Here is a 17087-nt window from a genome sequence, read left to right as displayed (position 1 = left end):
TGAAAGCTAGCTAAGCAATATAAACTCAAAACACTTAATAAAGCGAGAGGGTGGTGTGGGGTTTGGGGGTGGCAGGCAGCATGGGGCTGGGGCAGGGAAGGGGGGGTGCAGGAGAAAAGCGTTAAGCATTCATTTCTGCAATCATACAGGTTTTGAAGCAACACCAAACTAGCAGGATTAACATATGGTACAATGATGTTATAAAGGGAGGAAACAGTTTTGTTTAATATAGAGGTCAAAAAGACAGAAAAAGACAATTGCCATTAAGCAAATGAATCTGCTTGGAAGTTTTCTATCTTTAAGTAAATAACATTAATGTTAACTTAAATGCTTTGGAATCCTGTCCAAGATCCACACTTGGGTTCTTAGATAGGGTGCTTCAATTTACTAATTGGTAGTTATACTAGCTATTAAAATTAAGTAAATTAAGCCAGTAAACCAAATTAAGGCACTACTATAGCGTATTTAGACCAAATTACCCAGGTTGATCCAAGCATTTTCAACACCTCCGGTAAAACTGACTTTCTCATGGCCACATGAGACAGTAAAAGTGAGGGATTGAAGACAGGATCCCTACAGCCTACTGCACATGGGTGAGAGAGAATCTAGCTCAGAGACTGTGTAACTCATGGTGATCCATGGCAGCGTGTCTTGGGCATGCTACCAGTGCTCTCCATTCATGACTCCATGCTGTACAGTGGACGCAGGTCCATCCTGCAACAGCTCATGATGAGAGTGGGGCAAGTGGTACAGAAGCTGGGCCAATGAACGGAGCCACAGTCCAACATAACAGCCTCCCAACAACAGCTTTGAGCTCTTTTTCAGCACTGTTCTTCAATTTAAGGTCCAGTTATTAATATTTCAGACCTACCCACTGGTCTCTTAACAGCCCAGGTCTCTGCACAGCAAGATCGTGTAAGAGGATGAAAGACAGCACAAATGCTCAGAATGGCAAGATTCCCTTGAAACAGAAAAAAACACTTTAAGGGCCATGAGCTTGCCTTTCCCTTATTCTGTAATTGTTTGTGCTGAGGAAAAAAAATTATATGAAGTGCACAAAAAAATGCTGAATGTTACTGAACTGTAACAGTGCTGGCAACCATAACATATTGTACCAGTGAAGATCTTCCCCTGTTACTTTCATTAAATTCATCTGCTGATAGAGTGAGGCATAATTAGGAGATTGAGACAAATACAGATGTCTGAATTTTGGGTGTGGTAGGGTTCTGGTTAAGCACATTTTCCTTTAGCCTTCCAAAGTATCTATGAACTCGAGTTTCTAAGACAAAATTACTTCATATTAAAAGTATGCATTACATTTCTACTCATTTTAAGGAAGAGATAGTTACTGTCCCTTCTTGTCATGTAGCTTATAGAAGGGATGTTTTATATTTTGTGCAATGCCGCCAACTGCAAACCCAAAATTATGGCATTGCTTTCTGTTTGGTTCCTCAGCCACTTGGAAGTACTTACTTTTAACAAGCACTGTAATAAAATTCCCTGGAACTCTGCAGCTGGCATAACCCTGTCTCTTAGAAGTGGGTGCTGGAAAATGTAACTAAACCAGGAAGTCTCTACTCCACAACCACCTTAACCACATTTTATTCAGTCATATGTAGCCATGTCAAGTAACAATCCCATATGGTTAATTCCATGATCCACATTGGATCTCCATGCTGGAGAAAACTAAGACTCTCCTAAGAAACTTACTAAATTTCAAGAAGTGTAAAAGTTCAAAAGGAGCATGAGAATCAGGTAAAAAACCCAGCAGCACAACAGTTCTCGTTATCCTCCTCTTACACTCTTCAGCAGAACAGAACTGCGCTAAGATCTCATTGGGAGAATTCCCAAGAAAAAGACAAAAAGAAATACAAACCTTAACAGAAAGAAAAAGATCTAATCACCAAATCTAGAATGGAGGGGGGGGAATAAAAAAAAAAGGTGTTTAGGGAAAAAGCTTATTTGGTACCCTATTGAGAAATAACTGTGTCATGTTCAAAGAATAATGACTTAATGAGACCATCTGAACACTGAAGAAACATTAGTAAACAAAACTATCTTCAGGGACTAACCCTTACTTTAAAAGTAGGTTCTTGACAACCCAGTCTACATACCAACTGCATCACTCTCTTAACACACACTTCTACCAACCTCCCTCCAAGGCATATTTATTTACATTTCCTCTCATTGTGGTACCTTCATATGAGAAATCTAATTATCATTGTTTTCCCAACAGGAAAGAATTTGTAAAATCTAATTCTCATGTAGTTTGGACCAGCAACGCAGGACACAATAAAAAATTGCATTAAAATGTTGAACAGCCAGAATTTGATTGCATTCTATGTTGGCAAGGCTTCTGTAGATGGTGTCTGTCTCAGTAGACACAGATGGTTATAACATCTGCTTGGAATGTGTTCATAAGAGGTTATTTTCTACTGCATATCCTAGTCAGTAGATGATAAGTTGCAAAAGACCTGCTGGATCATAGAAGTGCATCCCAATGCAAATTAAGAAAGTAACTGTCAATAGTACTGACTTCAATAAAGAAAAATTAAAAGCATTATTTGTTGCGGTTTTCTTATTTTTCAGATGGGCAAAATACCACCCACATTGCTGATTCATATGGTATCATCAGACAGCAGTGCACAGGAAGCTCTACAGGAAGACCACAAAAGATGATGAGTGTCCAAAAGGGGGCAGATAGGCAGAAACATACCAGTAAAAGCATACACACCCCACTGGAATCAGGAAACAGCAGAGCTAGTGAAGGAGAGCTTCATTCAGTCCTTAATAATTAGCTCCTCTACTAGATCTACTAGCTCCTCCTCCTAGATCTACTTCTTTAAAATGTAGGTTTCTTTTCTGCAACACAGATGAGGAAAAGTTACATAGTTTTTCACAGGAGGGAGTTGGTGTTTAAAACATTTTGCAGTGCAGGAATGAATACTTCACTATGGCAAGGGCAGCCAGTGCAAGTCACTGTTTATCACAAAGACACGTGCAACAAGGCTGTACTGCCATGCCCCTGTCTGATTAGGATGGTTTTATTTATAAATACTGCCCTGCAGAAGAATTTTTTGTTTGCAATGAGGCTTTTCACAATGAGTCTAATAATAATTTGTTCTTCTGGTCAGTGGCACTAGAACTACACACAGATGAAATTCCAGAAATTCCAAGACTCAGCAGAGAACTGCTGACAGGTGTTTACATTCTTCTGGAAGAGCAAGAAGACTTGGGTTGCAAGCAGTGAATGAACTATACACAACACTGCTCTTACTACACAGAATCTAAAAGAACAAGCTTCTAAAAACTAACAAGCTTACACAAAGACATACTCTCTCTCTAGATCGCAAAAGTCTCCTTAGAAACTTCCTGACCATATTTGAGAAACCACCTGCAGAGTCTATGCTCTTCCTTGCAGAAATACCTCACTTATTTTCATTGTGCAGGCTCTTCTAAAACATCTCAGATCTGTCCATTCATGCATTACTCAGTTTCTTATACATATCCTTATACAGCTTCCCTTATGAGCAAGTTTCAGTCAGACAAGTAACTCCAACTTCTTTAATACAAATCCATTTTATACTACATATACTACAGCACATACATGCACTACTCAAACATTCTTCATGTCTTTTAGTAATGTCTCACTCCAATACCAACAGCTGCTTCAAAAAAGAAAGTACTTAAGCTAATTTCTTCCCCAAATTGCTACTGCAAAATTGAATTATAAATCCTTGGAATATTTCTGAAAAATGCCACCACATTTCATTATGCCCTGTGCTCTTCTTTTTATTTGCTGACTACTGTCTGTGAAGAACTTATAATATCCGGTATGATTTTGCACTGTTTTGAGTAGCTTTATTTTCAATCCTTCATTTTTACTCTTTCAACTTTTCAAAGGTCAAGGTAGTATTTAAAAGTTCTAGTAACAAAGAAAATAAAAGAAAGAAAAGGAGGAAAAAAATAACTAAAAAAAACCCATAAAGGTCTAGGTTTATGAGGAAAAGTAATTAAAACTTTACTGCAAAAGATTTCAGCTTTCAAGAAGTCTTTTTGTGATCCAGAGTTTGAATGAAAGCAGCTTTAAAAAAAATGCATAGGGTCAAAGGAATCCTGTAAAAATGTACATTAGGAGTTTCTCAAAACCATTCTGTCCCAGAAATCAGAGTTTTATCTTTTGACATGGGGGAAGGCAAAAAATCCTACCCTCTCAGAGCTTAAAGTTGCACAAGATTCTTCCTATTTGATTGTGATGGGTGCCTTTAGAAAGTGCATTTAGCTTTCAGAGGCTGGTACAACTAAGTATTTTGGCTTTAGTTTTATTCTCAAATGATATTTGTACATACGCTGTAATGGCTTAAGACACAGAAATATGGTTTTTCATGGAGTATCATCTTGAACTGATACCCTTAACAAAAGAAACCCAGTTAAAAACAAAAGCAACAAAAAAAAAATCTGCCAATCCAAACTATATATTATTTTTCAGTACTGAAAAAGTACACCGGTAATTAATACTACCTTTGCATCTATACTCACTTCAAAAGCAGTATTTTAGTAAAATGCAGGAAAGTGCTATATATCAGAAAAATTCTTAACATTCTTACCTGGGCCACAAATCCTGTTTCTGCACAACTACAAGTTGTCAGTGTAGTGTGAGAGAATACTTAGTGAATCCTGTAGGTGTAAAAACTACTGACTGTTTCCCTACTCAGCAGATTTCTGCTTTAAATGATCCTTGAAGCATTTAAATAAGTAATGGCTGCTACTGTGTTTCTCCACATCCCCAAGTCTTCTTCATGCTCCAGTGATAGGCAATTACCTTCTCATCCAACCTGTACAACTGGCAGCATTTTGTTTACGGCTGAAAAAAATAGCTAGATAAAGACAGGAGACCAAATGCAAAGAACATCTTCACACATCAAGTGCACTCATCTACCTCCTGTACACACAAGAACACATACAGAAAGCTTAAGTTCTTAAACTTAAACCAGCGGTCACAGTTTGCCAAACAAAAAATAGCCAAAAATAGAGCATCTCCAAACACAAATTACTCCAAACTAGCAAAATAAGTCACATGCAAACTACTATTATAATGTATCTACAAACTGGCTTAGAAGTTTAATAACTAAAAAATAAGCCAAATTTTAACTCTGGGTGATAGATCACATCACGAAAAATGTAAAGTCATCATCATGAAACAACCTTAATTAACAAGGAAAAACTTTAATCATAACAACTCTTCCACAGTATCACCTGCCTCATCCAAGCACCCACAAACTCTTATACATGATAGGAACTAAGGCCATGGAGAGACATGTGAGAGTTAGAAAAATGTTAGGAAGGATTAAAAGCAACTCTTGGTTGTTACTACCCCTCCAACCCAATATTAAGCTCCCTTTTGCCATGCTTGAGACTGTTCACAGAAATAACTTGCCCACAATAAATTCTTTTCCTACCTACCCAGTATCTTAAGTCCACCATAACACTAAAAAAAGGACAGTCAAGATCTATACACTTTTTTTTGCCAAAGCTAAAAGATGCAACCACAGCCCTGATTGTTATAAAGGTATTAGAAAAAACATTAACACATAACGCAACTGATGTCATGCTTAGATTTGCCTTTGCCAACCTCCTCTTCCAGAAGCAAAACACTGCACTCTTGCCTCATGCCTCACCTGTATGCAATCACCCAAAGTGAATACAATGTCGACATGGGCCCACAGTCTGAAAACAAGCAGGCATGTGACTGGATTGATGAAGGCTGAATATGTATCAACTCCTCCTGTGCAGACTTTATACCAACTTTAATCAGAGAGAGAAAAAGAGCAAAATAACCTTTCAGAAAAAGTAAAGAATGGATGTGATGGAAGGAATTATGTGAATACCTCTACCAGGCAATACATCTTATAATACAAAACAAATTACACTTGAGAAAAAAAAGGGGGTGTGTGTGCTACATTTTTTTAAAACAACACTTTCGCTTAACATGAATTAGTATATTTTCTAAGCCGAAGCTGAATTTTATTTTAAGAAAAAGAATTATTGCATCTCAGATGCTGTAACTTTTACCACACAGGAAGTGCAAACTGAACAGACTGACAAAACATGCAGAAAACTTTGGTCCATTTTAGCTGAAGTTTTCTTAATCCATTGCAGCAAACCTTATTTCAAGCAACTTTTGCATATTACTAGAAATCAACAATGAAGACATGAGATTTCAATAACTTTTAGTCATTCTACATAAATATAACTAGAACATAACTGGGTCTGAGTTCCCCAGAAAAGTTTGCTGTGGGAAGGAAATATTTTCGTAGATTCAGAGGAAAATATAACAAAAATACTGCAATCTGAAATTACTTCAGAAATAAATGCTGGATAACCTTAGCATGTCTCCTGTAAAAACGAATGAAATAATAAGGAAGCTATTACTGTTAAATATTTTCTTCTAGGAAATACTTGTAAATGTCTATATTTATATATTTTCTGTATAAAATTATATTGTATAAATACCTGTATTTACACAACTGTTATTAACTATGGAGAAAGTCAGAACCATTCCAAAAATACACTAAACTCCTATTACACACAAAAGTTGCGCTGAGTGTATTTTACATCTTCATTGTCAAGACATGCTCACCTGAGCATTTCCTTTCAGACACACAATATGCTCTTCAAGCAAAACTAACTAACAAACATTTGGAACAAAACTGTCAGAAAAAAAGGAAACCTAAAATACTAGTGGAACAATACTGTCAGAAAAAAAGGAAACCTAAAATACTAGAAGCCTGTTTTCCTGTATTTATGGTCCTTTGTCCAGTTTATGATCACAAAATCCACAGGAATCCACTAGCATTATTACCACCCATTTGTTCTCCACACTAGCAGAAACATTAAAATGGTGGAAAGATAAAACAGATCATGGCCCACATGAGTGTTTTTGTATGAGACTTACCACTTCCCATTAACAAAGAGCAGTTAAACACTTAAAATGTTGTATTTAAAAAAATTAAAGAGCTTCATTTAAAATAAAATATAAAAGGAGGAAGGAAGAAATCTTACTGTTCTGCAAAAAGAGTAGCTAAAATTTAGTTTTCACATTTATGCTAAACTGCAAACTAAGACAGTTTCCTCATTTCATATTGGTGAAACTACCTATTATTTTACTGGGGAAAGGAAGAGAGTTCATTTATCTGTTTATTTTAAATGACAATAGTCTCAGCTCTTTGTGGAAATACTCAACCGTGTTTGTCTAGCTTACTTCTGATACACAATCGTTTTTTCCCCACACTTGGAAAAATTTCTAAAACTCACACTTCTGCTGGGGTGAAGTATGAAACAGCAGTTAAGCAGAATACAAGAGAGGAAACAAGCAACTTGCAAATTCACAGGAGCAATCCAGACAAATGCAAGAGACCTCTGCTCTAAACAGAGAACAAACAAATGAATTAAGTGAACTGGCAGAAAGAGGACAGGATGTAAATCACTACAGGTATGGCGTTTGGGGTTTTTTTTTTTTTAGATTTTATGCAAATGTAAAGGAGAAGAAAGAAAACAGCAGAAAGCAGGAAAAATGGTAAGGCCACAGTTAATTAGAGACCTGCTGAGGCCAAACGTACATAAGACTGGAGAGGTGGCAGACAGAAAGGCAAGGCATGAGAAGAGTAAATGATGGAGACTGACAAAAAGACAAGACAGACAGCTGGTGAGAAGCTGGGATCTAGTTAGGATTGTTGAAGTGCTCATGAAGGGCTCTTGATGAAGTTCTCAGGAGGAAATTTTTCACGGCTTTACTGGAGCCCCTAAAGCTCACTGGTCAATGTTTTCACAGGAGGAAACATGGCTATCAAGGAGACAGGTTTTACCTCACATTATGGCTCCTGAAAAGAACACGCTATCCTCAGTTGCTGTATCTCAATACATCTTGTTAGAAGACAGTGGTATTTTAAATCTAGCTATACTCTCTTGCATGTTGGCTGGCTCTGCAGTGATCTATTTCTTGCCAAAATAATGCATCTGGAACTTCCTGGTATTAGAAGCATTTAACTCTTTAATCTCTTTTTCTTGTAACCTTCGTTAAGCCCCCTGTTCCAGGTTTTGAGATGCTGCAGAATACTGCTTATGCAGATGACACCATTCAGGTTTCTCCATCTGCTTGAAGAGCTGCTTGATTATCCCTGCTCCAAACTAGTACTTTGTTTCACCATCCCAAGAACATCATTCTTGCTTTAAAAAAAACCTAAACAAACCAGCAAAACCTAAAAGCATATCTCGCTAAAAGGCCAGCAATTCCTCTTATTCTGCATCGTTTGACACTCAATAACCCTCTCAGTGTTTGCACACTGCTGTTCTGGATTCAGTCCTTCATACTCTTCATATATTAGGTGAGGTATCTGCAGAAGGCTCTTTCTTCCAATCTAGGTTTGTTCAGTATCAAATTTCACCCAAGGGATCCAGAACACTAATACCCTCAACTGCTCTTCCAAGATAAAAATTTATACAGGCTCACTCCATACCTGCTCCTGTTGTCCTGCTTCTGTCTGTATTTTTATTTATTTGCTCCAGTGGATTTGTCTGACTTATTACAAACGAGCTAACAAGGTAAACATGGACTTGAAGATAATGCCAGTAAGATTTTGGACTCTGAAAGCATTTCCCATATCTGCTTATTTTTACTGCAAAATATTCCCCAAAGGAAACAGGCATAAATACAGAAACAAGTTCCACAGAAAGCGATCTTAGAAACTTAACAGCAGATGTCTATTGTACAATAAAACTAGCTTTTATGTTTTCAGCCTCTTTAAAAACTTTCTTTTAGCCTTTTCTATTACCGTTACTCACATCAGTTATCTTGTTATGAATATTTAAGAAGTCTCACAGGAAATTATGGGCATGGGATTCAAGTAAGATTTCCTGCCTGTAATCACCATGGAGTGACACCTTCCTGATACTGTTGCTCGCTAGAGCAGAGAGGCGACTGTCTTTTGGAAGTTACACTGAAAGGGAACAGTCTGGGGCAACAGTGGAAGTCAGTGTTTAGTACAGTAATAATTTATTTGTTTAGTATAGTAATAGATTAGGGGGGGGGGGGGGGCCAGGGGGAAGCCACCCATGTGTACTCCCCACCTTCAGCAATATGGGACATGGGGAAAAAAAAAAAGGATAGAAAAGGAGAAATGGACACTACATTATCTTAAGGAAAGGCTTCTAAGCCATTCTGAAGAACACTGAAGATGTGAGAATTTAGAAGATTAAAATGAACAGTCTTATTTCAGTATTTGAAAGGAATGACAGAAGCATGGATACACAGTTCAGCTTTCCAAAAAGACAAATTATAAAAAACATAAACCTGTATTTTAGGTTTTTTTAAAATGTGCATTCGGATTACCTGTGGTTGCACATGAGTTAGCACTGTACACTCACAAAATTCTGCAAAACCAGACAAATTTGAGAATTGCTTGTAAACATTTTTATAAAAACTAAGGCTTTCCCGTATTTCATAAAATACTTCTTACCCTAAAATTCAAGAGCCACATGAAAACTTAACAACTTCTCGTTAAAAAAAAAGTAACGGAAGCACAAGAACATTTACCCGAAAGGAAACTAAAACCCAGTCCATAAGCCACCATTTCCTATGACAAATTCCTAAGAGAAGAGATCACCCTCACCCATTATCTTAAACCTCAGTAGAGCTCATATTCTGAAGTTTAACACAAGAAAGAAATGTCTTTCATGTTATAATGCTCTATCATCGGTTCTGAGATACTGCATTCTAAACACTATAGTTACACTTCTCAGTTGACTTTCACTACACTGACAATAAATCTTTCAGAACAGCCTAGATTATTATAATATAGGACAACACATTTCAGTCTTTGCCTCTTTGCTTATGTTGGTGACTGTGAAGCCAACATATTCCACAAGAACTTGCTAAACTTCAAACTTGCCTCTTGCTACAGTGATTATATTAAAACAACCCCAACTAAATGTGATATTGTACACCACACAGATTGCAACTAGCCTACTTAACTATTTTTTTTCTATGACAGCAGTTCAAATTCCATAGCAGAGATTTGAAACACACCGATTTTAATAACTCCTAGTTAAAGGCAAGAAAATTGGTACAGTAAGAAAAAAAACATTTCAACAGTAGCCCTTAAGAGTATCGCAGAACATGAAGAATTTGACTAAAGCAGCCACTCTTCTTTAGGCCCAGCCACATCAATACCAGCCTGAACTGCAGTTTTCTAAACTATTGTGCAAAAAACAACTACTGTGCTAAAAATATGCTGTTACTCAAACTTCGAAATATTCTCTCCAGAGATAGGACTTCCTGATAGGAGATTCAAATTAATAGGAAGTGCCCTTCCTGTGTTTTCTAGACTGCTAGGCTAATGAGTTTGTTTTCAACTGCCTTTAAAAAAAAGGAGCACATTAACCAATTGATTGGTGTTCACTGCTTTAAAGTGACCTTGTACACAAAGCACAAATGTAGCAGGCCACAATCTTCTCTATTCTGGTGTGATGTTGCAGCAAGTTTGGTTTCCCATGTATTTTAGAAGGAATTTGTACAGGAATTGCCTTGAGACCCTGTCAGCTGGTGATTCCATTTTGCTCTGCCTGTAGCCCTATTATAAACTGATGGGAATGCTTGTGAAGGTGCTGAGCACAAAGACAGACTTCTACCTTTAGGAAAGTGATTTCTATGTAGACAAAGTGAACAGCTCTGGCCATGCGTATACATATGTATGAAAACCTAACCAACTCACTGCACACTGCAACTATATAAAAACAGTATATAAATTCAGCACTCATAGTAACTATGGAAAACTATAGAACACACACTCCATAGTATAATACAAGGAAAAAAATGCCTGGTTTATGATTAGGACTTCCAGATCCTATGGCAAAGTGCCAATCAGTACCAATTTTGAAGAAAAATGATTGTGCTTCACCATCAACTGACTTTTCAGGTCATTATGCTATATGCTTTGAGCACAGCAAAAACATGGAGCCAAAAGCCTGAAATACACATAGAAAAGCAGTTTTCTTTTTAATACTAATTACACATTTTATTTTGATTCATGAGGGATGAGGGGAAACTAGACAGCTCCAGTATGCAGTCAGACTAGGAAGTTCAACAGTCTCTTTTACCAATTAGGACAATTTTTTCAATTTTTTTCCATGTACACAAAAAACCCCACCCACCAATACAAAAGGTTAACAATATGGATTTTAACCTACAGGATCCTCCTGACTTCCCACTGCATAAATCCAGGCTCCTACAAGACTCTGGCTGTTGTAACATTACATCACCAACAAAGGGATGATCAACTGCAATGACTCTGGCAGATGCAAATTGGGAAAGAACTCTTCTTTAACCTGGTAATAAGCTTTATCTTTCCTACTTCTAAATTAAATATCTTAAAACACATACAGCAGTTCAATTCCAATAATTAAACTTCATAAATGTAGACACAAAAGATTTTCATCTTAATACAAGTTTATTTCATCCTGTCTTCCCCAGTTAATGGCAGCTTACTTCTTTACCATAGATGTCCTTGCTCTTTAATAGTTTCTGATATTTAAAAAAAATATTGGAGTAAAAGAACTTTTGAGTAATCTATTAGAGAAAGTATTATTTCCATCCAGAATTACTGAATTGTTGTATTCATCCAGGATTACTAAATTATCATTACTCTTCCACAATCTTGAAAGAAAGGTAAGCTCTCCACTTGTGAGAGATCTTAAACCCCCCATCTGACAACGTTACTGATACTGGCTCAACAGTAAAAATCACAGCAAGTTCTCAGGAACTGTTATCAAAGTTGTTCCACTCCTGTGACAAGAAGTGGGAGATATAGCTATGTAATCCTGTGCCTTACCATGTATTCAAGTAAATATTACACATTTTGCTCTCCTTCTTGGAATGTTTAAATTATTTTCCTTACCTTTCTTTTAAAATGTAAATACAAAAAAAAAAAAAACAAACCCCAAAACATTGCAAAGAAGTCAGGCTAGTCGGAGATGAACCTTCCAAACATTTCAAATGTATTTTGTCCTTTTAAATTTCAATAACAGCATCATTCTTAGAGGAATCTAACTGTTCTAAGGTCTTGCTTCAAGAATTTTATTTCCCAGTATGTTCACACACAAACAGGTATACCCACCTATTTTTCTAATAATTTGAATTTTTTCCACACGTAATGTTAATGGCAAACCTTAAGCAGTAAGGTTCTCCCACAGATCAGATGAATGGTTTAACTGTGCTCTGGCCAAAGCATGGCCTGGCAGGAAAAGACAAGGGGTAACTGAAGTCACAGTCAAATAGCAGCCTGCCATTAAACCTCTGCCCTGTGACAAAACCCCTCAGGCATCTTGTTAAGAGCAGCTCTCTCTTGTTAAAAGCAGCAACTTTGTGTTGTCAAAGTAGCAAAAAGGGCAGAGAGCTAGCTAAAGACAGGACTGAAGATGCCCTTTTCTTCTAAGCTTTGAGTATAATTTGTGTGATGTAATTTTTTTAGAGACCTTCAGTAGGTTTCCTAAAATAAAAAGAAGAAAAGCTTCAGCTTCAAAAATAAACAAAAATCTCACCTTGTTATGTTCATACTTGTATGGGATTTTGAGGGTATCCATGGCTCTGATCATGGCCTGCATTGCTGTAAATATATTCTGGTACACCAGTTTTGTAAAGCCCCTTTTGTCTTCATCAGAGTAACCTGATCCATGAATGATTCTCATCTGCTTGATAAACGTGCTTTTGCCACTCTCTCCTGTGCCTGCAAGACAAGTAAGAAGGACACGCTTTAGCCAATGGATACAAACATGACTTTTTTTGCACAGTGCTGACAGCTTGTTTAGTGCAGGGTTGAACAGTGCCAAGGGCTGTTTGCAAGGTAACTACAAGGACCGGTTCAGTGTCTAACAGCAGCATCAGTAGCAACTGAAGAACCACTGAATTAAAACTTGTATTTTGATTTAATAACTAAATTACTGAATAAAACTAAACTCAAAAATATACGTATATGACTGCATATTTAAAAACTTCCATTATTGAAGGTGTAACTGTCCAAAACATCTAACTTCAGGTAATCACTATGAGATGTTTTATCACAAAAATTCAGGAAGAAAGAAAAAACTTCAAATTCCTTGGCCAACCTTCAGGACATTATGATAGGACGTGTACAACCAATAGATATGTTTGTGTTTTGGTCTGGTTTTTTAGTGGTTTTCTTTTTAAAAGCAAGTAGTGTAACAATTTCAGCCCTGCAAACCTTAACCTCAGAATCACGTGATATGCCTTAATTAAAATTTGGTTCATATCCATTAATGGGCAGTCATTCCTTCCTTCCTTTAAATTTCTTCCCATCTTTGTATTAAAACTAGTTTGTTAATAAGCATTTCTGACTATTTGTGAATGTAAAGTTAAGATCTTGTTGGAAATTTCACACAGGATACATCTCACAAGATTTTTCCTTTGCTCCAATTCAGTGAGCTCATCCTCTGTGACTAGAAGATCTTACCTATATTATTCCTTTGCTTGCTTAAGAGGAGTTGAAATTTAGAATGAGCAGTTGCACAGCCACACAAACCCTGCATTCACTCAGCAATTCAGCCCTGCAGGAAACAAACGCATGCACCAGAGTGCATTGCTCAGTGCTTGCTGTGCTTTTCTACCCTTCAGACTGGGTTTTATTTTAATAATTTCTGTAAAGCTTTCATGCCTTATACCATAATACTCATGTCCCAAGATGAAGGCAGCCTCATGCCCTTTTACCTAATGTTTTAGGTATCTTATCAGAGAAGTGTGCTTCACAGCAGTGCAGTGCAAGGTGAAAGGAGCGACCCATAACCATTTCAGCGATACCACACTCGGCAAAAATCTAAGCTGGAAGCCTCTAAAAGCTTTTGTCTTTACCACAAGCATCATTTTGAAATCTTCAGTCCCATTTCCCGCACACATAAAACAAACTTCTAACATAAGCCTTCCTTACATACACATTCCCAGAAAATCAAGCACACTGTTACATACCAATCAATTTTACTTTCTCTGGGGAGAAAGCGATTATTATTGCAATGAAGAATGTGCTCTCATGCTGAAACGTGAGACCAAGCCTGCTTGACCCTCTGCCATCACAGGGATCCTCAGCCTGTGCTGTGGTCAGGGGTGCAGCCCTAGGTGCACAAGCCACCTCTGCAGAGCACTGCCTAGCCACCGGGCTCAACTTGCCACACACAACATGACAAATTCATGCTAACCAGGCACAGATCTTTGTGGAAAGGGTGATACAGTACAGACCATCCTGGGTCAATGAAATCTGTCTCTCTTCCAGTTCACCACAATCAGAGGTAAGATCTTTACACTTCTGCAATCCACCAGTGTGCCAACCTACCAAACTTTCCTTAAGACTGTAGAAAATTACAAGCCTTGACAATACAGAACTATTACACTGTCAAAAATAATTCAGGCTACCTTTAAGACCACCAGAGTTTTTCTCTTTTTCTGAAACCTATGAAACAGTCATGTCCTTATATATGAAGTGCTATACCACACATTTTTTAGCAATTCTGTAATATTGTTCAGCTTTTCTGCAAGTTATGTCACACATTTAATACAAAAATATGAACAACATGAACCTATAAAGCACAGAATGGTATATGACACGTCTTTTTGACACAATTAACTCTTTTACTAAAGATACTGCTTTAACGCATAAAGCAATCATTTCCACCAAACACCTCTGAATCAGTGGAATACAAAGTGACTTCCAGTTTTGGTCCTGACGCTTCCCTACTAGGGAATCCAGATTCCTTCCAAATCCCCAAATGCAAATTTAGCATCAAGATAGGAAGAACACATTTGGATTATCTGCTATGTTTTAAAGACAAAAGCTTATAATTCTTTTAAATCTTTACTGGGAGTGTAGGTAGCAATTGATACCACACATGATAATCACACGCAAGAAAACACGGTGTAAAGCAATCTGATCATGTTAGAAGACAGTATTTCAGATTATTTACACCTTGAAAGTGAGTCTACAAAAACTGCAGTAGGTAGGAAAACAAAATTAAAATCCAAAGGAGAATCTAAAACTTAAGTCTGCATCTTATTCAGCTTTGTGGTTCTGTAATTGGGTGTTACCATACTAAGACTGTCAGCCAAAGACCAGTAACAAAATTATACTTGGAGATCTAAAGATATAGATACACACACTGTAATTTAATGTATTTTTTCAATACATATGTATATGAAAAATATATACTGTATATACATATAAAGTATGTATAACTACCCATACATATATGAAAATGGTACATCTCTCTCTTTTTTAAAGCCATCTCAAAGTTTCCTTCAGTCTGCCCCACGTCAACACTTAAAACTATGTGCCTGCCCAAAGACTAATTTTCTGGTTAAGCCCACAGCAACAGTGAGAAATTTCTAGTCCTCCTTAACTGCATGGTGTGTCACATGCACAGGGGGCACAGCCTAAAAACTATCCTGTTGAAAAAGGATTGAAAAAGGAAATAATGTAAAATTTACAGCACAAAATTCACAAAACCAGGATAAAAGAATATGAATGACACAAGAATATTAAAATTTACAGGGCTGCCCAAAAATTACCAAGAAGTGAAAATGTTCATTTTCAGCACAACATGCAGGAACTCACAAAAACTTCACATTGATAGTTCCTCTTAGATTGTTATGATCAAGGGCAGAAAGTAAATATTTTTATATTGTTGCTGACAAGGAAAGTATACAAAGAAATTTCAAGTATGGCTTTTTTTTTTTTTTTTTAAACAGTGGCATCAAATCTTTCAGAAAAAAAAATCCTGTTTATGTGAAAACTGCGTTATAACGACAGAACACCACTTAGAGGTATGATTTGTTCACATACTTCTCCCTAAACTAAAATAACTGGAAAGAAAACAAGCAATGTTATTTACTATCAGAGAAACAGGGGAGAATTTGGCATAATGAATTACCAGGGTTTAGCTAAGCAAAGCTGCCAACATTACAGCATTATTCTTGGTGGGGATGGGATTTTAAACTATCACTGTTACAGCACTAAGTCAAACCTAGATTTTATTATTTCAATGTATTTTTTGGCTTTTAAAATTCCATAACTGGCATTACAAGATCAAGATGTTGACTGATACAACACCAACCGTGCTTTCTACAGCCTCATCCATTACAGAACAAGTTAAGAAATACAACCTGGTAATACATGCCTAAAATTTTCCCTATCACCATAATAAACAAAAAGAACACTGGGTAACAGGCTGAACAGGACTCCTGAGTTGGCCTGTTTCACCTGGTAAAAAGAAGAAAATCTGGAAGAGGATAAAAAGAAATCTACATGTCCCGAGAGGTTCTGAATACCTTACAGTTTCTGATAACCACTCTTTCTACCACCCTCATCTCAGGAATACCTCTAGCTGACGTAAGGAGAAAGCAAAGGTGAAATGGTAACAGAGTGGATCAGCACAATGGACCAAGAGGGATGAAACTATAGTGAAATCAATCTTCTGCTGGCACATGTAAATTAGTCCAAGACTTTTATCAGTTCTCTGAAGCCAGACAAGTAATACCTTCTTGCTTGTCAGAAGACAGCTGAAGTCCACACAAAATACCTTATCTCAAGATAATGATAAAAATAAAAATACCACCACCCTCCTTCTTCATCTTTTAAAAACAGTGACTTTCCAAAAAGGATCTCATGATCCTAATATAACCCTTGGGTGGCACTTCACAGAGAAGTCAATGGTGTGAATGGAAAAAAAAATAACTTCCTGGTTTCAAGCACACACTATGGTTGGTTATCTGACATTTTTCAAATTTCTTTCCAGATTAAAAATAACCCAAGTGATGAATGAAAGAATTAACTGTATTCTAAAAACAGCAAAGAACTCTCACAAATAATAATGAATTCCCATTCACGTGCAGCACAGAAGATTATCAAAACTTTTAGAACCTTAGCATCTTACTACCTGGAAAACCTCTGAAGACCTTCCCAAAATTTTTTTCTTCAAATGGTAATAGCAACAAATACCATCATCAAGAATTTTACAACCAGAGATCTGGAAGT

At 36.9% G+C, this 17087-nt stretch overlaps 1 protein-coding gene across 2 annotated transcripts in view; it reads right to left on the bottom strand.

Annotated features, from left to right (window-relative positions):
- The window catches only part of LOC119141218 (guanine nucleotide-binding protein G(q) subunit alpha), a 133625-nt gene that overhangs the window by 76671 nt on the left and 39867 nt on the right, over positions 1–17087 (bottom strand). For both annotated transcript variants that reach the window (XM_037373225.1, XM_037373226.1), the window contains exon 2: positions 12595–12779. In XM_037373225.1, the coding sequence (XP_037229122.1) occupies positions 12595–12779 (185 nt within the window). The remainder of the gene's footprint in view (positions 1–12594; positions 12780–17087) is intronic.

The sequence above is a fragment of the Falco rusticolus genome, chromosome Z (genome assembly GCF_015220075.1).
Source record: "Falco rusticolus isolate bFalRus1 chromosome Z, bFalRus1.pri, whole genome shotgun sequence".
Taxonomy (NCBI): domain Eukaryota; kingdom Metazoa; phylum Chordata; class Aves; order Falconiformes; family Falconidae; genus Falco; species Falco rusticolus.
This window is presented reverse-complemented; position numbering and strand designations above follow the sequence as displayed.